The 23,016-nt window shown below is 35.5% G+C and overlaps 2 protein-coding genes across 2 annotated transcripts in view; one reads left to right on the top strand and one right to left on the bottom strand.

Annotated features, from left to right (window-relative positions):
* The window catches only part of LOC142344544 (uncharacterized), a 566,363-nt gene that overhangs the window by 129,935 nt on the left and 413,412 nt on the right, over positions 1-23,016 (bottom strand). The window lies entirely within an intron of this gene.
* On the top strand, positions 12,342-14,843 carry LOC142344973 (uncharacterized). The gene is made up of 2 exons (XM_075397057.1): positions 12,342-14,020; positions 14,186-14,843. The coding sequence occupies exons 1-2, from the start codon at positions 12,342-12,344 to the stop codon at positions 14,841-14,843; spliced, it is 2,337 nt and encodes a 778-aa protein (XP_075253172.1).

Genomic DNA, 23,016 nt, shown 5'->3' with positions numbered 1-23,016 from the left:
AAGGAATTGAATTCTTCTGCAACAATTTTAATTTAATAAATTTTATTGTGCTCTGAAGGGCAATCAAGAGCTGGCAACATCCTTTACAAGCTAGATAAAAACTTGAATTCATATCTGATGAAAATAGATTAATTTCGCTTCTATTCATTACTTTGATGTATTGAGTCATAAATGGATTGAAACGAGGCCTAAGGCCAAATGAAACCATTCATAATAGGTGTCTAACGCAGCAGTCTAATTAGCAGTCTCAACCTCAATTTCGCTGTTAAGGAAAATCAACAATAAAGCTAGACTCGACCACTAATTTTGAAAGTTGATCAAGCAAGAAGTCATTATTTCATACTTTTTCAAGCGTCCCGCTTCTTTTTAAGATTTCACGCTTCATACCATACTAGACTTTGAAGTTAATCAGTTTTTCGCTCAATTTTCACACTTGTCTCGAAGAGTTCAATCTTACAAAGTGGTATAAAATTGGCAATCAACTGAGCAAACTTCTTGGAAAAAATTCTTGGAAGCCTTAAGGCATGTTTCTTGGAAAACTTTATTGGAAGCCCAATTTTTTCTCATGAGACAAAACATACACTTTTCAAAGTTAATTATAGCGGATAATTGAAAACAGGAAACATTCTCAAAATATAGCTTCGGCAAGGAGGACTTTTTTAAGATCTCTAATTGAGTCAATATAAACAAATTTTTTTTAATAAATTGCACATTTTTCTTAAAACCATAAAGATTGACAATGGGAGTGACACAACAGAGCCGAATGACGAACTCAACAATCCATTCGCTCCTACAATAATTGAAAAAAATATTATTTGGGTTGAGCGATTATTCAATTGTTGGATTGATTCGCTGCACGAGAATTACAATGTTACTATTAATTTTAATTGAATTCTCTCTTTGAGTTTTGAACAGCAAAATTGGGGTCTAAATAAGTAAGAGTATAGTTCTGTATAGTTCATATATACTGCTCAATTAAGGTTCACAGAGTTTCCTGAAAGAACTTTCCGAAAAAAAACTTATTTTTATCTCGATGGTGTAATAACACACACTACAAACAATCAAAAAAATATACAAAACAAATGAAATAAACTTTTGAAAAATCAATCTAAAAAGAATAGCAGTCAAAACATAAGGTTCGAAGGGCACGATTTTGTTTTTACATAGAGCTCTATGTTTTATCTATAAGTCGTTGTTCAAGCCTCTTTAAGCTTTGGCTTCTTTGCAATAAAAATTTAAAAATCTTACATTGGATGACTGTTGAATATTGAATTATTTGGAAATGGTTATTCTGCAGTTTAACAAAATTTTATAATGGCTAAACCGCATTACGCAAAGAGCAAACAATATACCCCTTCTGATTGGAATTTTGCGTTCAATTCCCAGTCTGTAGTAGCAGACCGAAAATTGGAAAAAAATACAACCGAAACTTCCAAACGCAACTGATTAATCATTTGAGAAAAATCGAGCACCCTTAGAACCCTAAGTTGCCACGCATTCATTGCTCACATGATATGCTAGGAAGATCAAAGCCTTTCTGCAGTCCATATTTCTAATCGATTTTTTAAAAAGCAATTATTACACTACTAAAAGCCAGAAGACCAAGAAAAATGCAGGCCAATTCTGTTGCCAATTCTTCCGTTTTACAGTGTTTGAGAGTTATTTTAATAATCAGATAGAAAAAAACAAGCTGCAAGAAAAATTGTATCAGGAATGACAGTTCATTTCATGAAAATATCGACTACTGTAATGAAAAAAATGCTAAAAATGATTAACAAAATTTTTTACACAACATTCTTAGAATTGTTCAAAACGTTTGAATTTATTGTTCCGACCCCTCTTGAGGGGGGGGGGGGGAGGGAACTCTGAAATCAAATGAGTTTTTTTGTTCAGACAAATTTGGCCGATCAATATATTCATCGCAGAGAGTTGAGACTGGTATCATTAGAAAGCTTGTCCAGCGTAGAATATGGAAATAAAAAATTTTTTCAATTTTCGTTTTTTACAGGGAGCTGTCGAGTTTAAAACTTTTGAAATACAGTGAATTCCGTTGATTTTATTCACATTTTCCGGAATTTTTTTCTGAAATTTTGCTAATTTTGCTAAAAGTTGTTAACTTTTTCAGGGAAAGTTTTGTTGATTTTCTATTTAAAGACAAAAAAATATTGTCGGATTTTTGTCAAAACTTCCGGCTAAAAATTTCAAAATTCAGACTTTATCATCAAAAACAGCAAGAAAAAAGTTTTTTTAGTCTGTTTTGATTAAATTTGCAGGAAGTACACACCCAAACATCAATGACAAATCTTTGTAGACTCAAAAAGGGGCTATTTCTATTTCAAATTCCGTTGAGAGAGCTCCGTAATTAAGTTTTGCCGTTTTTTCTAACTATCTATATCTATAACATTAAAAAAATAAGTGTTTTTAATAGACGAAGAGCATTAGCAGAGAAAGTATTGGACAAATCTTGGACTGTTACAATGCAAAAATAATTCGGATTGTAATCAGTCGGTCTATTTTATAAAAAAATGATCTGTTTCTTATATTAATTATATAACAGAACATTTCAAGTCAAAGCGCACCAGTGATAGGTCCAAGTTGCTTCCTAGCTCCAAATTATTGTGTCTAGTTTATTACTTGAAAGCTTATGTTCTTTTTGACTATTAACCATATTTGATTCTTAAATAGATAATGGCTTATTGAATTTTTCCTCCATTTTCTCCTAATTTGGTGAAACAGTGCTTCTTCTTACTAATGAATTCAAACTTAATTTTTATTGCAATTTAACACCTTAAGTTATTTTCGTCTGGCTTTGATATTACAAGATTTCACATTTTTTTATCTTTTATTTTCAGGTAATTGCCCATTTTTCACGCTTTCTAGTTTTGTCACATTATCACGTTATTGACAGCTCAAATTTCACATTATTAGGGTTAAAAATCAGGCACGATTAATGATATGAAAATCCTTAAAAATACAGACTCTGATTTTAATGGCTTCGACAATATCTTCTCGTAGAATTGAAATGATTTTTTTTTTAATTTTGTCTTTAACTGTCGTTTTTAATTTGTCTTTTAGTCGTATGGAATTTTCTGTACAATGTCCCTAGACTCGTTAATTACAGGCCAAACAAGACAATATTGTTGTCAAGGGAAGATCTCAAAGGGATTGGTGTCACAAAATGTAATGTTTTTAAAGAAATCGTTATGACTCTACTAGATTCGACACGGGTTTTTCATAAGAAAAGTAACGTAATTTTTGATTTTCTGTAATATTTTACGTTCTTTATGTATACGTAAGATAGATACTGGATAATTGCAGGTCTCATGGGCTTCCTTTGGAGGAAGTCTTACTGAGTTTTGCCTTTTTATTTTTGTCTACTTTTTATCTGGTTTCATTAAAGAGAGGTCACATAACACGTTATTGGTGTTTGAAGAAGGTGCAATCGAACATATTTAAAGGGCTAAATTATGGCTTTACCGCTTCAATAGCATTTTCTGGCAAATTTTAACTGATTTTTTGTTTGTTGTCCATTTATTGTTCTTTTCTGTAACCGCAAAACAATTGAATACCGACAGATCTTAATTCCCACTTTTAAAAACAATGGTAATTGCAAACGTATGGGATTTTTTAGTTGGTTTCTAATGGTTTTTATTACATTGAAATTAAGTGTTTTTAAAAACAATAAACGAATTTTTCAAAATGAGTGTTTTTGTTTTTTATTGTCTATTTGTTACGAAGCCTTACTATAGACTGGTCCCATATCTTTTGTGATGAATTATTTTGTTCAGTTTCATTTTTGCCTATCTTACGCTATTTTGACTTTGCTCTTAAATTTGTTTTTTAAAACGGATAAAGAATTTTTTTGATTTAATTAATGTTTATTGTTGTCGTTGTTGTTTAATTTTTTTTGTTCGTCTTGACTCGCTTTCTTAGTGTTGGCATATCTCATCAATCTAATGCTTCATTTTTACTCCACTGAGTAATTTGCTTTTGAGGCTATCTTCTCGTTCGTACACCAATTTTTTTGAAAAATACTTGAATTTTTGGGGTTTTCTATCTATTCCTCATTTGGTAGACAATTATGCCAAAATTTTGGATGAGCGGGGTCGGAACCTTATTTGCAATCACACATTACCGAGCCTCCTTGTCAGCCATAAAGCTTGTCAAGGGTGCGTCATAGTAATCGAATGGGCCATTAATGAGATCTTGTCGTGAAAATCAGAATTCACCATCGAAGAAACATTTAAAAGCTGATATTAATTTTAGATTACAGGCTATGCTGCTGTGATGAAAGCTAATATCTCAACGGAATTAAAACACAAAGAAGATACTCGCTATTGATTATTTTCCTGTGTAAGATTCTGATCTTTTTCAATAGAGTAGCTCAAGAAAATTGCTTCAGAAATTTGAAGTCTCTATTTTACAATAAAGGCGTTCCGGTGTATGTTGTCATCTTTAGCGTTAAATTGCCAATTTTCCGGAATCTGTAAGGTCTTAGACAATTGGAACGAAGCGATACTAAACTCTAAAACTGAACTCCAAAGAAATTACTCTGAAAAAACTTCTTAGAAACTTTAGGGCAAGAATCTCAGTTTTTTTAATATCAATTCAGGAAAAACTCAAACCAGCTAGCGTAGAATAAACCTCCATGAATTTAAGATTTGGACGCTAACTTGATTACTGCGTCATCTTTGTTTGCAGATACACTACTCATGCAGTGAATTTTTGTTCTATTCCTGACATATGTAAATTTGTGCTACTAAGGATTGACATATATTACAAGTTTATGCAGCCCTATCTAAACTTGTTAAGGGGGTTTTTGTTCTAACCCATTTTAGTGGGAGGGGAACAATATACTAAAATGGGTTTTCTAAGTCAATTTTGGCCGATCGATATACTCATTGTAGAGGGTTGTATAAATAAAAAGATTTTTTGAATTTCTTTTTTGTTTTTTCGAGTTATCGAGGTTGAAAAATTTTCAAAGGTTTAGCTGGTTGATGTTGTTATTGTTCAAATTTTCCGGAATTTTTTGCAACTTTTCGCCAATTGGCAAAAAACTAGGTTAAAATATGTAACGGGAGTAATGTTGGTTTTACCTCTAAAAACAGAACAGTGTTGTCGAACAGTTTCATCTGATTTCTTGCCTAAACTTTTTGTTATTTTTTTTTTAAAAAATTCGGCATATTTTTTATCGAAAAAGCACAAAATAAGCTTCTTTGATCCCCATCGTTTAAATTAACACACCTCATAACTGCTGACATAACCTTCGTTGACTCCCAAGAAGGCTAGTTTTACGTGATTCTTTGAAATTTTTCTTGAATTAATTTTACCGGTTTGTTGCTGTTTAACTCAATAATTATACTAAAGGCATCATTTATTTTAATATATTGACTTTTTTGTCAAATTATCCGCATCAATAATATTCTGAACAATTACGCGTTCCTAATGGACGAACAGCAATACTACGGCTGTTTTTAGTTTAATCATTACTTCATAAAAGCGTCTGTTTGTTTTTGTAGATGCACGACATATTCTAGATAATGACAGGTCTCTATATTTCATATTGAAATATGATTGAACATAAAATTATATATAGAATTCATTTGATATCTAATGGTTTTGATTATTCGAAATTATTTGTGTTCAAGAAAACAAATATATTTTTTTAATTTTGAAGATTTTGTTTTTTGTTGTCTGTTTGTTACCAAGTCTTTTTAAAGACTGATCCCATGATTTTTTGATGAAGTAAAAACTACTTTGAAATTGCAATTACGTAATATTTTTTTAATAGACAGTGATTTTTTGGTGTAAATCTTTGTTGTTGTTCTTCCTTTTTTTTGTTTTTCTTGTATTGTAGTCTTAACAGTGGCAGGTGTCATCGGCCCAGTAATGTGGAGTTTTTTTTTACTTAATGATTTGAGTTGAAAGAAATCTATTCTGTTTGGGCCCCAGTGTTTTTTTACCGCCAGTTACAAATTATATGTTGTTATATAGCACGTTACTATGTAAGAAGGTAGAACGTAAGCATGGAGGTCATAAAAGATTTATGCTCACTAAGCTAGGGGGGGACAGAATAGATCCGGAATTTTTTATTCATACACCAATTATTTTTGATCAAAATTTGAGATTTTTTGAATGTTTTCTTTTTTTTCCTCATTTGCTAGAGAATTAAGCCAAACTTGTGGGTAAACGGATTCGGAGCATTATGTTCAAATTCGTATTACCGAGCCTCTTTGACGTTTTTTTTTAAATATAAGGCATTGCATATACCTATTCATATGGGGGGTGGTTAGTTGGGGTTGATTGTATTTTCTCCTGAGCTACTACATTAGCTCTTCAAAAGTGATATTTGAGTTTAGCTGAACACAGAACTTCTAAACTTGAAATATTGTACACTACTAGAGCAGACATTTCGTTTTTGACCTGCACATTTTATCCAGCTGGTTATTAAAAACAATTTACTTCTTCAAAAAACATAAGGTCCTTCTAACATGAGGAGAGATGGGCCAACAGAAAAATTCATAACTCAGAGCCTGCCGGGCAAGCTCCTCGGAAAACTGAGTCGCACCCGAGAAGCTCACCAAAAAGGACTCCGAAACTGACAGTGGAGATTTTAGATGCAGCCAAGGAAACACCACAAGCCACACGTCAGACGGTTGCTGTACCATGATACAGAATAACTAGTGAAAACGACAGCGAACTGAAATATCGGAATTTTCTGCTTCTTTATATCGTCTGTTTAAAACGTTGGTAAAGTTCGCAATGTTTTTCTGCTGGTTCAAAAACGTAAGAAATCATTAATTTTTCCGAATGAGAAAAGAATTTTTTGTTTGGCGAGAAGATTTTCAATCTCAACGAATTGTGTAATTGTTGTTTTATGTGAATATTTTTCAGCAGATGGTAAAAACTCATTTAAGTTTGTTCTTCACTGATAAATATATAGTTTAATAAGTTCGAAAATTTCGATAAACCGTTGTTTAAAATGTAACAGTGATGCATGCAGTTCATTGATATAGAACCAGTTTATTACTTCACGGAGCTTAGATATGAGCAGAAGAAAACAAATATACAAAGACATTTTCTTGTGGCTTTTTCTTGCTGTTGAAACCAAATATATCCACTGTTTATTACTATCAAAGCCAGAAAAAATTGACGGTTTCTAACATTTAGTACCAAACATACCCACCAATTTCTACATTTTAAAACGAGTATAGAGCAGGCGATTATTGCCAACTTCAGAAAACTGAAGTTACCGAAAATAATAATGCACGATGTTTTGTAGTTTTTGTTTAATTGAAACAGACAATTTTTAACGCTTAAAGTCGGCAATCAATGAACTAGGGAGTAGAGAGACTCTCTGCTTCTGGCAACAACGCAAAAAACTTTCTCAATCTACAAAAATCCCCCATTACAACAAACCATTATGCTGTTAATCTTTTTGTCCTTTAGTGTCTCAGTCAATTATCTGGGAGAATAAACTGTCCTTTTCATTATTTAAATCGTACGTCGACTTAGACATAGAATTGTTCTTAGAAGTATAATTATTGAAACCCCGGCAATGGCTTTGTACCCAGCAAATTATTCTATTTACATCTCGAGTTTTTTTCTGTTTTTTTAAACAAAAATTCACATAATAGCCGTAATTTACTCAACACAGCAAATTCAATTAAATTAATCTCATACATGCCAATGATGTATTTTGATAATTGTTGCTATTCAAATGCTCTCACTATTTTACCATTGTTAGCGACTAATCGATTAACAATCCGCGACTTCTGTTATTGCATTTAAATTTTATATTGTGAATTTGACGGGAAAATGTCCCCCCCCCCCCCATACAACGTATTTAAATTTGCCGGCAAAAAACTTACTAAGCTTTTAAGCCCTGTAGATTGTTATCCATGATTCACCTGATCGTAAATTAATTGTCTATTAGCGCAGTAATTTACATATGCGTACTAAATTCATTTGATGTCGCTTGCCACACTCTTCGTAAAGTTCAAAATTATTAATTTTATCTGACTAGAAATTTAACTATTTGTCTTGTGTTCAATCTCCCCCGTCGTGAATTGATATTTTTCATAATTTCTCATTTTTTGCGTAAAGTTGAATATCAAAACATGACCGTTCAAATTGACGCATGTATTTTGCCTCCCAGGATTTAAATAGTAGTTAAAAGTGTTAGTTTATTTGAACTTCAGTTATTATGTGTAACATTCGCAACGTTCAATATTGTTAATTTTATCTGCCTAACATTTTAATTATTTATCTTGCGTTCTAATGAAAAACGTTAGTTTATTAGTTGTGTCACTGACATGACTTCTTTTTGTCGAAAACGAACGGAAGTGACTTTCGACAAGAGCCTCACAACAGAAAATACAATCATGCAAAACACTCGCAATCAAAGGAAACTAATTTATTTAATCTAAATCAAAATAACAAACAACATTTTTTAATAGCACTTTCGAACGATAACCCCCACCCAATTTAAGATGTTTTGATAACATATTTTGACGCCCAACCACATCAGGCAACGAATTCAACCACTGAAAAAGCTAAGTATTGCTCTAAAAAATTGATTGAAATGGGAAACAATTGATCTGCACCATGAGTTTTTTTTGATGTTTCAGTATCCAAAGATCTAGAAATTTTTACAAAAACAGTCCAAATGTAACAGCAAGAGGGTTCGCAAAACATCACAACAGACTGAAAGCAGATTCAAAAGACCAAAAGACAGTCTTTAAAAATTTATCATATTATTTACCCGCGCGCTCTGTTTTTGGTTTTTGGGGTTTTACCCGCCCCAAATCCCCCCAGGTTGGTTGGCTTCCCAACCCCCGCGCTTTCTTTGCTTTCGGTTTTTGGGGTTTTACCCGCCCCAAATCCCTCCAGGTTGGTTGCCTTCCCAACCCCCCCGCGCTTTCTTTGCTTTCGGTTTTTGGGGTTTTACCCGCCCCAAATCCCCCCAGGTTGGTTGCCTTCCCAACCCCCCGCGCTTTCTTTGCTTTCGGTTTTTGGGGTTTTACCCGCCCCAAATCCCCCCAGGTTGGTTGCCTCCCCAAACCCCCGCGCTTTCTTTGCTTTCGGTTTTGGGGTTTTACCCGCCCCAAATCCCCCCAGGTTGGTTGCCTTCCCAAACCCCGCGCTTTCTTTGCTTTCGGTTTTTGGGGTTTTTACCCACTCCAAACACCACAGATTGGTTGCCTTCCCAACCCCACGCTCTTTCTTTGCCTTCCAGTTTTGGGGTTTTATCCGCCCCAAACTCCCCGGTCTCTTTTCTTCCATACCACTCACGCTATCTTTGCTTTTCGTCTACTACCCAGCTTGATTACTATCTCAACCTTTCTGCTTTTCCCTTATAGGTGTGGACCTATTGGTAAAAGCTCTTACAGGCAGATTGCAAGTATCCAGCAACAGAGTTACCGGTAATTAGAACTTAGGTATAAGTAGGTACAAGTTGCGGCAGTTAGGTAGCAGGTATTAGGTAGGTAAAATTCGGGAGCTTCTAGGTAGGTAAGTTTGGTATAAGTTTGCAGGTAGGTATAAGAAGGTAAAAATTGCAGCAAGTAGGTAGCAGGTATTAGGTAGGTAAAATTTGGGAGCTTCTAGGTAGGTAAGTTTGGTATAAGTTTGCAGGTAGGTATAAGTAGGAAAAAATTGCAGCAGGTAGGTAGCAGGCATTAGGTAGGTAAAATTAGGGAGCTTCTACGTAGGTAAGTTTGGTATAGGTTTGCAGGTAGGTAGCAAGTGTTAGTTAGTTGGATTATCAACAATCCTTAATTAGACTTAATTTGTATAAATTTCAGCAGTTAGGTAGCAGGTAACAGGTAGGCATTTAACAGGTAGGTAACTGGTATATGTAGAAAGACCCAGATAGCGCTGGTAAGTAGCCCTTTGAAAACATTTGTACAAGATAATTGTCAAGCAGTAAGTAATTTGGAGTTAAATTTGTTTTTGTTTATCTGGTGGGAGTTGCATAAACCAAAAACCAAAAACTTTTCTCCAGCAAAGTAAAGAAAACAGTCTACGTTTTAGTCATGGTAGACACTCGGTCAACAGCTAACTCCAAGAGCGACCAGAGAGAAACAACTATCTTGGGAAATCTTCACCAATGTTCCAGTGCTCCAACAGAGAGCCTCTCTGAAGAAAAGCCAGAAACACTTCAAGAACAGAAGATGCTCGAATCTTCCAAAATGATGATAACGGACGATATACATTATCACCTTGACTACCTAAACTCCTCGATTGATGAATCAGAAGATGTTGACATACTACAGGAAACAGTTGAAGAGATAAAAGAGAAGCAGCGAAAACTTGAAACCGTAGTGTCTCAATTAATAATCCTGATTGATCCATCAGATCAGAGCAATTCTTCTCGCGAACATAGTCGTCTTAAGATAGAAGTTAAAAAGTGTATCGATAATTTCAAAAAATACGTCAAGGGGAAGTCACAGATAAATACTGGAGAGGACTTCAGTCTCAGTGTTGGTGCCATCAAAAGACCGAATTGTCCGCCGGACAGCTCTAATTTCCAATTATCTAACCCAGTTCAACCTGGTCTTGATATCAGCAATCAGGAGCAATATGCAGTTAGTTCATCAGCGCCCGCTGTGAACAGCAATGTTAGTTTTTCTGCACCCAGCAGCTTACTATTTGATGCTAACGCCGTTCCATCGTAATTGCTTAACGCACATTCCTTCAATTGGCCCACTCAGAGTATTTTTCCTGAAACAAATCGTAACGCATCAAGCAATTACTTCGATCATCGAGGACTTCTAAACGCGGAAAGGGCAAACCAGTGTTCAACCAGCTCAATGTCAGTGTGCTTCCAAAAATCTGTCCCGAAACTGCACGCAGAAACCTTCAACGGCGATCCAATGAAGTGGATAAAATTGTTTAGCATTTTCAAAGCAACTATCGACCAGTCACCCATGTCTTCAGCTGAAAAAATGATCCATTTGCAATCACTGCTCACAGGTGAATCTAAAGCACTAGTTGATGGCTACGGTTGCAACGGTGATTTATACGCAGCAGCTCTATCAAGACTGCAAGAACATTTTGGCAATTCAAAGAGGATTGTCAATGCTTTTCTTGACAAATTGTCAAACTTTAGAAACCCAAACTTATCAAATCCAAAAAGTTATACACAGTACTCCTCATTTCTTCTTACGCTCGTCGACACCTTTCAACAACTCGGTTTTATTCATGATCTTCACTCTACAATCAACATGAACATAGCTTTAGCAAAATTACCAAATCCAGTCAGACTCGAATGGAACCGTTACCTCCAAGAAAAAACCATGACACAGCCATCTTTAAACGCGCTTGCTGAGTGGCTCCTAAACTATGCGAAAGCATGCCGAGATTTACCGACAAACTCAAATTTCCCATCTTCTCAAAACATTGGTGTTCATAAAATGGCTTGGAAAACGTCGCACTCTACTAGAATTAATGAAAATCCGAACCCAAAGCATCAATTTCTGAGTAACAGGGAACAAGGGCAAATTCAGTCTAAGACGAAAGAAAGCGTTAGTTGTCCGAACAATGACAATTGCCAATACCTCTACAAATGCATTCATTTCCAAGCACTGAGTCCCCTGAAACGGAAAGATTATGTAATGAAACAAAAGCTTTGTTTCAATTGTTTTGGACATCATCATGTAGATCAATGCAATTCAAAAAATGTCTGCCGCTAAAAGGGCTGCGGCAAAAGACATAACACACTTCTGCACGATAGTTTTTTGAACAAAAGCAACTCAAACGTTAAACCAGTGCAATTTGTTGGCACAGGCCAGGTAGCTTTTGTGGCAGTTCAATTGATAAATGGAAACCAGTCTGTGAAAACATACGCATACCTAGACAACGGTAGCTGTCAAAGTATACTTCTGAAATCAACAGCAAAAGAACTTGGTCTTAACCTCGAAAAAACAGGTAAAATGCCTATAAGTGGGTATCACACAACTAAGGAAATTGATTGCTCTAAAGTTTGCTATGACATAAAGCCAATAGATAGCTCTATCGAGCCTGTCAGGCTTAATGATATTATGGCAGTACCGGATTTGAACATGTCTGCAGTGAATGTAGCTCAACTAAACGCTTTGTGCCAAAATTATGATCATCTCAGTCATATAAATTTTCCTGAACTTGAACGGAACAATGTCTCAATTATCATAGGCATTGACAACTTAGAATTGATTCACTATAAACAAATTAAAAAAGGTCCAAAAAACGCCCCATGGGGTGTTGAAACTCCATAAGGCTGGACGTGCGCCGGTAAAACGAATTTAGTTCTCAATGAGTCTACACAAGTACAGTATACTCAGGTGCAAAACTGCCCTAATATGGACGACTCTCTTTTCAAATTAGTCCAAGATTGGATGAAAGTGGAAAATTTGGGCATTGCATCGCCCCGAAAAGCTTTGTCGGAAAACAATAAAAGAGCGATTGAAATTTTAGAGTCCACGACCAAAATTGTTGACGGTCATTATCAAATAGGTCTCCTCTGGAAGCAAGGTGCATTTCTTCCGAACAACAGATGGTTAGCATTAAAACAACTTGACCAATTAGATCAAAAGCTTTCAAAAAATCCGATACTAAAGGAAAAGTACCAGGCTACTCTGAACGCAGACTTGGAAAAAGGATACGTTGTTAAAGTTCATGATTCCGAATCTCTAACAGATAATGTCTCCTTTTTACCTCATCACCCAGTGACCAACGAATATAAACCTGGTAAGGTTCGTAGAGTTGCAAATGCCTCCAGCATTTTCCAGGGTCAGTCCCTCAACTCTAATTTACTGAAAGGGCCAGATTTGCTCAGCAATTTAACTGGTGTCATTATGAGGTTTCGTGAGAATCGAATTGCGCTGTGCGCAGACATAGAACAAATGTTCATGCAGGTGAAAGTTGACCCTAAAGACCGACCCTACTTACGCTTCCTCTGGAAGAACAATGGACGCATAGAAACCTATGAATACACCAGTCATATATTTGGTGCAACAGATTCACCTTGCGTAGCGTCCTACGCGCTCAGAAGATCTGCTCAGGACAATGCAAAAACTTATCCAAGTGTTCAAAAGGTCATAGAGCGGAACATTTACATGGATGATTTGTATGTTGCCGTATCGAGTCCAAATGAAGCTTCGAACATTGTCCATGTGACTCGAAAGGTTCTTGCTACTGGTGGCTTCAATCTGACAAAGTGGAATTCAAATAGTCAACAAGTTCTTGACCTGCTGAATCCGGATATCCGACTTAATCCAGAAACATCCGCACCACAAAGTCAAAAGGTTCTTGGTTTGCCCTGGTTTGCAGAAGCCGACACATTTGTTATAGAGCAAAAATTGTTCCATAAGATCAAACTTGATGAAAAAACGAGTCAGCGTAAATTACTTCGTTTTGTTGCTTCCATCTTTGATCCCTTAGGAATTATCGCCCTCTTTACAATAAGATTCCGCAAAGTTCTCCAAGCAGCATGGAACCACGGTCCAAAATGGGACGAGCCATTACAACTCGATGAGAATTCTGATTCCGAGAATCTGAAAAAAGAACTTCCGTCTTTCAAGGATGTACATCTTCCTCGCAAACTTTTAAACGAGATACCGATTTCATCGATTGAACTACACGCGTTCACAGATGCATCCGATTTAGCATTATCGGCAGTCAGTTATCTACGAATTGAACACATTGACGAATCCGTCTCAGTCGCATTTGTGATCGGTAAAGCAAGAGTTGCGCCAATAAAACGGATGACGATTCCTAATTTGGAACTACAGGCTGCGGTATATGGTGCTCAACTAGCGCAATTTGTCAGAGATGAGATGGATATTGAAATCCATAAACAAGTTTTTTGGTCTGATAGCACGACCGTTTTGTATTGGCTAAGGACTCCTGAGATTCGCCATCGGATCTTCATTGCCAACAGACTAGCCAAAATTTTAGACGGTTCCTCCGCCCAAGATTGGTTCTACATTTCGTCTACCAGAAATCCCGCTGACGATGGTAGTACGTCAGCGGATTTCTGGTGCTTAGTAGTACGCGCTGTCCATCTAGAAGTTGCCGTTGACTTGACAACAGATTCAACAATCAATTGCATCCGTCGCTTTATAAGCCGTAGAGGAAAACCAAAAAAGTTCTTTTCCGATTGTGGAAAATCTTTTGTTGGATCAAATAACTCTTTGCAATCCAGTATTGCAAGCCTTAGAAATTCCCAAGACTTTGCAAGTCACTTGCATCTGATGCAGGTTGAAATTGAGTGGGTGTTTAACCCTCCTGCGGCTCCACACTTCGGTGGAAGTTGGGAACGCCTAGTGCAGATATTCAAGTTATCTCTGTACAAAGTAATTGGGTCAAGAACCCTTTCAGATGATAATTTGTGGACACTGGTATGTGAGACTGAAACCAATATGAATTCTAGACCTCTAACTAATGTCCCGAGTGAAATTAACGATCCTCTGCCTCTCACGCCTAACCACTTTTTACTCGGAAGAGCGTCACTTAACTACCCTCCTGGTCTCTTCGAATCGCAAAAAGTCACCGTGTCCAGGTCATGGAAATCTGCTCAAGAACTAGCCTCGCACTTTTGGAATAGATTTCTTCGCGAAGATATCCCTAATCAACAGACAAGGTCGAAGTGGAACAAAACTTCTGAAAACCTCAAGGTAAATGATTTGGTTTGGCTACTTGAAGACTTCACGCCACGAGGTCTCTGGCCTCTTGCCTCTTGCAAAGTTATAGAAATTTACACCGGTTCAGATGGTGTAGTATGCTCCGTGAAACTGAGAACTCCACATGGTGAGAAAGTAAGACCAGTCATCAAGCTAAGCAAAGTCTTAATAAACAAATGATTTATTTTGTGTTCTCGTTCTCACGAGCAGATGTATATTTTAGTTTTCATTAGGAAAAGGTGTAGAATTGTAAGTCAAGTCATCTCCAAAATTTGATGCAACAAGTTACATCATTGCAAAGTTTCATATCAAATGTCTAATTTTTGCGATCATTAGTCAAGCATTGTTACCATATTTGCAGTCCTTTTGCGTGTCAAACTTTTTTTGGGATATTCTTTTGCTCAATTTAGTTTGTCCCCCTTTCAGTCACCCATAACTTTGGTTCCTCCCAAACTTCCTTTTCTAATTATTATATTTGCGATCGATTATCTTATTTTGTCTTATCTTGCTGATTTTACACCGATATCATACATTACAGCAACAGTTCGTGATCCTACAGTTGGGGCCGAGGATGTCACTGACTTGACTTCTTTTTGTCGAAAACGAACGGAAGTGACTTTCGACAAGAGCCTCACAACACAAAATACAATCATGCAAAACACTCGCAATCAAAGGAAACTAATTTATTTAATCTAAATCAAAATAACAAACAACATTTTTTAATAGCACTTTCGAACGATAACCCCCACCCAAATTAAAATGTTTTGATAACAAGTTGTAACGTTCGTAACTTTAATTTTTTCTGCCTAACTTTTTAAATAATTGTCTTGTGTTCAATCTCCCCCGTCGTTAATGAAAATATTTCATAATTTCTGATTTTTCACATAAAATTGAGTCTCAAAACGTGACCATTCGAATTGACCCATTTATTTTGCTTCCCAGTATATAAATAGTAGAAAAAACTTAAGTTTATTTGAACATCAGTATTTAGGTGTATCGACCATATTTTTTTACAATTAAAGATTTGCTAGGCGGAAAAATTGGTCGTGAGATTGTATTTAAAAACCATTATCAACTTGCAACAATCATTTCTGTTATCGAAATCCTGGTGGCAACATTAGCCCAATTTTCTACATCAGTAAATTTGTTGGACTAAACTTCAGTGAATGCGTCCTATTAAGTAAAATTTTGTTATGCGCATGTTTTTGCCCAGTAAGATAACTCTCGACAAAATACTTCATTTAAGGCTAATAATACAATAAAATATAGCGTCTGGCGCTTACGATTGAGGCAAAAAGTCAATTCACACGCATCGCCAAAAAATGTTTCAAAATAATTTAGTACATGTAATGAAATTCAGCTGTTACATTCCAAGCAAAAAAATGTTTTTGTCTTTCAATTAACAAAAAAACGTTGCAAAAAAGAAGTATCGGACAAATGAACATGCCCCATCCTCTTGCAGCACGTCGACAAAATAAGAACGAATAAGAGTTAACAAATGAAAAATTTGTGCCCAAAAAAAATCTAAAATTTGCATAGTTCTAATCGATTCTAGTTCTAGTATTTCAACTTTCAAAAAAAAACTTAATCAATTTATTCACACGCACATCTAAACTGAATTTTTTTTCTCTCAAATCATTAATTTCAGATCAATACACGACTTTGAATAGAGCATCACCCATTCCCTCTTTTAACAGCAAAAAGTCAAGCTCGCGCCCCTACCTCAGATCACCAACTTAATACACTGTGATTAAATCATTAACAGACAGGAGTCGGTTCCTCTCTTTCAAAAAAGTTATAAAGAAAATTTACAAAAAAAAAACAGTTATACTTTTCCATCACCGGAAAGCACGCTATTCTAAACTAGGTCAACGGTTGTACACTTCGCAACGATTATAGGCTCGCTTAAGTAAGGTTGACCCATAGCTTCATTCTTTGGAGAGACCTGTTCAATGGCTGTATGTGTGGATGAAATAAAGGTCACAACACGCATTGCAAGATACACATATTGAACATTTGCTCTCGAGTCATCCCGGAAGGTGGACATGATTTGTATGGCACATTATTAGAAAAAACCACATAAAACAAAAATTGTCCGATTCAAGAGCGACAAATCCTTGATGCAGATCCAATTCTCATTGAAAAAGAAAAAGAAGTTCAATTCCTTGCATGTTTCGATTGACTCTCAAAAAATGTCACAACTGAAAACTCTGGGTTGGCAAATGGTTCCAGCGTTTTAAAAAATCAAAACAATAAGAAAGAAAGAAAGAAAGAAAGAAAGAAAGAAAGTGCGTTCCCCGTGTCACTAGGTTCCACATTTTTTTAGTACATTTTTGACTGATTTCATCTCTGCCAATCACCGCTGTAACAACAACAGATTACATCACTTTGGGCCACAGATGTTGCTCTGCGAGATGCCTCCGCAACGTGTGGAGTGTTATTAAACTCCGAGTTGTGGCCCATATACAGCTTTGGGGGAGGGGGGCTGTTCCAGCGGATAAGCATCGAACAGTCCCGGTTTTGTTTAATATTTGCATAAAATTACGTCTTGTTTTGGTCCACATTCCGACGTCCCATGAAAAAAGTCAATACAAGGAACTCCTCAAAAAATGAAAGAGACCGACAAAACTATTTTCCGACTGAGTTTTCGGCCTGCATCTTTGTGCTCTTGGTCGGCAGCCGATTCCCGTGACCTAAAATTGTTGAATTGCTTGAATGTTTGAACAGCGTTATAATCGCTTGACATACCTGTATGCTTAAACAAAATTATAATAGCTTTCAATTGAATAAGCGTTTTGGTTGGTCAAACGGTGATTTGAATGAGTTTCTCAAAAAACTCGCTTTGAACTGGTGCTTAGCTTTCATGATGTTAATATGCACGCCCAAAAAAAAGGCATTTCACTTCAGAATTGAAACGATAATAATTAATACATGCACCTCATCACCAACTTGCACTGCGAATAGCTTTTGAAAACCTACTCTGTCTTTTCCCCCGGGCGTGAATCGATCTGACAATCTGCAGCGTGGGAGTCGAAAGCCTATAGCGTAATCCGCTAACTTTCTCCGCTTACAGAAAAATAAGATTTTGAGGCAAACTTTCAATCGGGTGTGAAAATATGTATCAAATTAGAAATTGGCAGATTGTTTTTTCGAGGTTATTGTAAGTTCTTCAAACATTTATGTTAATCGATATTTTGTATAATCAGTATAGATATTGATTCGAGTAATTGCGTTGAACCACCGCAGTCAAAACATTATATAACCCAGGTTTAGGTACGGGAGAACCACCAGCTCTTAACAGACCCTCTTGGGTAGCGTATGGTTCCAAAGTCAATTGTGCACGGGGGATCGTATGCAGCTGGTTAGCGCAATAGTATGCCAGATGCAGCTGTTTTTTTCTGTTATTAAACATCTTGTTTCTGATCAGACTATCCAAGCTCCGCAAAGAGTTCTGATTCAGACTGTAGAGACACCGAAAAGCCTCTCTCTGTTCATACTACCCCATCCATAATTATCTTAACTTTACGGACGGCAGAATTGATGCGAGCCTCTGTCGCTGTGTGTTTTACTCCAACCCCCCCCCCCCCCCAGCCTACGTGCACCATTTAAAAATTTTATTAGGGGCCGAATATTAAAACATAGCTGGCGGATTGCCCGAAAATAGCCTCGATAGACGCTTGTGGCCTTCCATGAATTGAAACAACTAAAGAAATAAAATAGACAGATCGACCACCAGTCCTTAAATAGACCACTAGACTTTTTGGGTTAGATTCGGATTGTCAAGGAAAAAGCCCTAAAAGAGCTTTTTCAAAATTGATATTAAAAGTCAAAAATTCAAGACTATTACTCAAAAACTAGGGCATATAAGTTTGGCACTACTTAGATGCACACTATTGAGCTTTAACTAGTAAATGTTCACAAAACTTTCACAAAAGTTCCATAAGTGAGTTCAGAAGTCATTTATTTGAGTGAGGTAAGTCACGCGATTGGCCTCAATGCAGAAATGACGTCAAGCACACAAATTGTAACAGTAAAGCAGTAGAAATCACCGAAGTAATCGAAAAAGTCAATTTCAAGAAGTCAGGTCGTAACAATCATCGATGCAGACAACGAACTAAAAAACATAGCAGGACAAGTCCTGAAATACAATTGAAAGATTTGAATGAAAAACTTAGAAGTACTCTACCTGACCAGCGGATCAATTGAAAAATGCCAGCCAAAACACAAACAAAAATCATTTTTAATCCCTAGAAGATTATTCATTGGCCCTAGAAGATCGATTAGGTCCAAAACGGCCAAATATATTTTTAAAATAATGAAACCAATTGCAAATTTTAAAGAAACGTTGCAAAAAATGTGATATTAATATCTTAAGAATCAATTTTGTGTCTCCATGGGCTATCCAGTAACCCAACTCCAAGCCTTAAAAAATTGATTGGTTCAAAAATTGACAGGCAATAATTTTTATTAAAAAATTCAAATTTCAGAAATTAGAAATTCGTTCTATTAAAATGTTGAAAACCATTCAATTGCCTCCTAGCATTTATTTAAGGTCATACAATCAAACCCTGTATGAGGTTATCTGGCTACTTAGGCAAGAAAAACGAAATGAATAAAGACAAAAGTTTTGAAAAAATTTAAAAAAATTGCAAACTTTAACAGAAAATTTTTAAAATTCGAAATTTTAAATCGTTGAAAACAAATCCATTGAAACAAACAACCATGCTTTAACTTTTTTCATACCGTGAAAAATTTATCTTGACTATTGAGAATTGACAAATATCAAAAATTGACAAACACTTTAGGAGACCTTAAAAAAATTAAAGATTTTTTTCAGAAAATTTCAAAAATTCGGGACATTAAAATGTTGAAACCAATCCACATTTAATAGAAACTATACAGTACCCTATTATCAAATCTTAATGGAGACTCCCTGGCATCTGAAGCAGGAAAAACTCAAAAAATGACAAAAATTTTCAAAATCTTGAGAAAATTGCAAGAAATGATATCATTTTGGGTGTTTGTGTTTGTAGTACCAAAACATACAGATCATAGAATGGTCATAGCAGGTAATATTGTCCCGCAAAAGACCTTCATCAATTTTTTAAAAACTTCAAATCAAGACTAATAAAACAAAAAAACTATTAAAAATCACAAAAAAAAAACATTGAAAATTACACCATATTGAGCCGCACAAAAACTCCTAAAAATGACCTTTTAACCTTAAATTGAGGCCATACCAGCAGCTGCACAACTCTAAGCACTTTAAGGTATAATAAAGTCCACTTTGAGCCTCTAATGAAACTTAGTGACCGCTGGGTTCGACCTGTTTAATCCTGTGAACACATCTTTAAAAAAAACAACACAGTGCCCCAATACAATTCAAATTCGTTGAATTGAAAAAACTTAGCAGGACAAGTCCTGACGTACAATTCAAAGAATTTTCATTGACTCAACAAAAAACTAGACCTATAACGGACTACGAGTGAATTAAGAAAATCATTTTTATAAAAAATGAGATAAAAAAAATTTTGAAAAAGCAGAAAATCAATGTCAAATTGCCGCGTGTCAACAAAAAACCATTAGCGAAAAAAGGATATTTGGCTTAAACAAAAAGAACTAGACCTATAGTGAACCATGAATGGATTGGGAAAACCATTTAGAAAAAAAATCCAATCCAAAAATAAATCGAAAACCAACAGTAAAAATTAAAATGAAATTGCCGCATGTGTACAAATACCACTAGCGAGAAACCAAATTATTTTTCAAACACCGTTTTCTCACTCTATTTCAATATTGGAGCAAAAAAATTCATGCGGCAAAACCACTCGCTTTTTCACTCCACTTCCTGTTTTGGCGTGACCGAAATCACTACTCCAATATGACTTCAAAAATCAAGAAAATTTGTGAACACATCTTAAAATAAACACAGCACCCCAATACAAATCAATTTCTTTGAATTGTAAAAAAAACCACAATTTCTCCAATAACAGCCGCTATAGCTTCGCGGCTATTGATAGAGTTACACGGTCCAGCTCCTAGGTTAGGGGTGAGCAAATATTCATAGGTCAAAGAAATAATTATTTGCAATAGTTATTGTTACTTATCCGCAAAATTGGTACGTGAACCCACGCGAATTCGCAACCAAACTCTTTCGCATTGCCAAACTAGCATTGCGACAGGCAGTTAAACAAAAATTTCGGTTTTTGCAAAATTCTCAAAAAAAAAATGAACTCACGAGATAACATATTTGCCGCAAGTACTATATACTACAAACCTGTCTGGTCGAATGAATCTATTCAGAATAGCTCTAACAATTGTCGTTAAAGAGACGATGAGGTTAATGTATTATTGGTTATTAATTTTTATTACAAAAATTTCGACCTTTGAGTTGTAAAATATCACAGTTCTTCAATTCATAAAAAAATACTGAAAATTGAAATACAAGAGCCATGGCCGTTGACTGCGTTATATACGTTATAGCAGACTCAAAATTGCTTGTAAAGCTTTTTGATACAGATAAAATCCAGCAGTACAATTGGTCCGAGCTGAAGTCGAGCAACAAGGTCTTAGGTCGAGAAAAATTGATATAACCGATAAAATCGAGCTAAATTCTTCATAAACTATTTGCATCGAGGATAGTGTTTTCATAAGTTGAAGCACATATCTGGGTATAAGGTACCACCACAACAATGGAATTCGATCACCACAGATAATTGAGTCCAAATCTATTGAATAGCCAAAATTACATCTAGTCTCCTGTAATTGAGCTCGCTTTTTCGAGATCTGGGATTTTTTGTTCCGATAACGATGTATTGGTTCTTTTCATCTACCCAAAAACTGTACTCAAACGATCACTTTTATTGTTACTCAAGCATAGTTTGTTCACACTTTTATTGTTTTGCTCACCGCTGGCAGCGTTTCATTAGTTCATTACACGCCAGGACCCCTACCAAATAATGTTGACCATTTGGTCCGTTTTATCTCTTATATTCCACTTAATACACGTAAAAAGGGCCTCACAGTGTGGGATATGGCGACAAAGGAACGATTAAATAATTGGTATACACTACTAGACAATAGTCACGGCTAGCGGTTGGCTTCGTCAGTAGCTAGCCACGGTTTAGTGAGGCTAGCATTAATTGATTTGAAGATGCATGAGGTGAGGGTAATAGATGATGACATCACACCACATAACAGCAGCTGAAGTGCGGCATCAACAAACGAGTTAAGGAAAGAAAGAGAGATAATGTGCCCAAGATAAAACGTGAACGAGAAAGAGAAGGAAAGAAACCCCAGCCGACAGAGAGAGAGAGAGAACTAAAATATTTTTCATGATGAGATTCGACTCTACTACTTCTAGTTTTCTAGCCTTGTTAGTAGTTAAATCATATAGAAAAAAACTGAGCGTGCAAAATTCAAAGAGAAAGTTACTATATTTCGCAGTGAAAAAAAAAACGCTCAAAGCAATTTTGTCAGTGGAGTTCTGTTATGTAACCCATCTGCAAGACTTAAAAAAATTTCGATGGCCAGTAATGATCGTTAAACTCAGAAAAGGACAAAAACATTCAAAAATTTTTAAAATAATTCCAAAATTTAATGGAATCTTGCTAAATTTCGTGCTAATAAAATACCCACAACCATTTTAATGTATCAAAAATTTCTCCAGGATATTAATTCAAGCCTTAATTGTTTCAGCAGAGTCAGAGAGATCCAGAAACTTGAAAAAAATTAGATAATAATTTTCCGAAAATTTTAAAAATTTCAGTTTTTTCATAAAATTGATAAAACTCGATTCAATGACACATTGATAACCATTCCACTCACTTCTGTTATGCAGCAGATTATTATCAAGCCTCAGCGGAGTTATCTGGGCCCTTGTTGCCGAAAAAATCAGTAAAAACTTAAAAGAATTCAAAAAAATTGAAAAAATTGCAAATTTTTTTTTAAAAAAACTTCTTAAATTTGTGAAATTAAAAGCTTTAGCAACATTCCATTACTTTTGAAAACTATAATCAAATCCTAGGAGGTTTCTTGGGTCTTGAGGCTGGAGAAGTCTTATTAAAAATGACAAACAATTTCAAAAAACTTATAAATTCTAAAAGTTTTCTAAAAATGTTTACATTCGTGATATTAAAAATTTGAAAAACGTTCCAAGACATCTCTCAAAAATGAAGTAATCTATGCTCAAACCCCAGATGGGGTTTACTGGCTCTTGAGGCTTGAGAAACCTAAAAAAAGACAAAATAGTTTAAAAAAAACTTAAAAGAAATTGCATGTTTTTTAAAAAAAAACTGCTATTTAATAATAAAAAATTGAACCCTTTTCCATGACCAAAAAAATTTCAAAAAAT

Source organism: Convolutriloba macropyga, chromosome 8 (genome assembly GCF_964194025.1).
Source record: "Convolutriloba macropyga chromosome 8, txConMacr16.3, whole genome shotgun sequence".
Lineage (NCBI taxonomy): Eukaryota > Metazoa > Xenacoelomorpha > Acoela > Convolutidae > Convolutriloba > Convolutriloba macropyga.
This window is presented reverse-complemented; position numbering and strand designations above follow the sequence as displayed.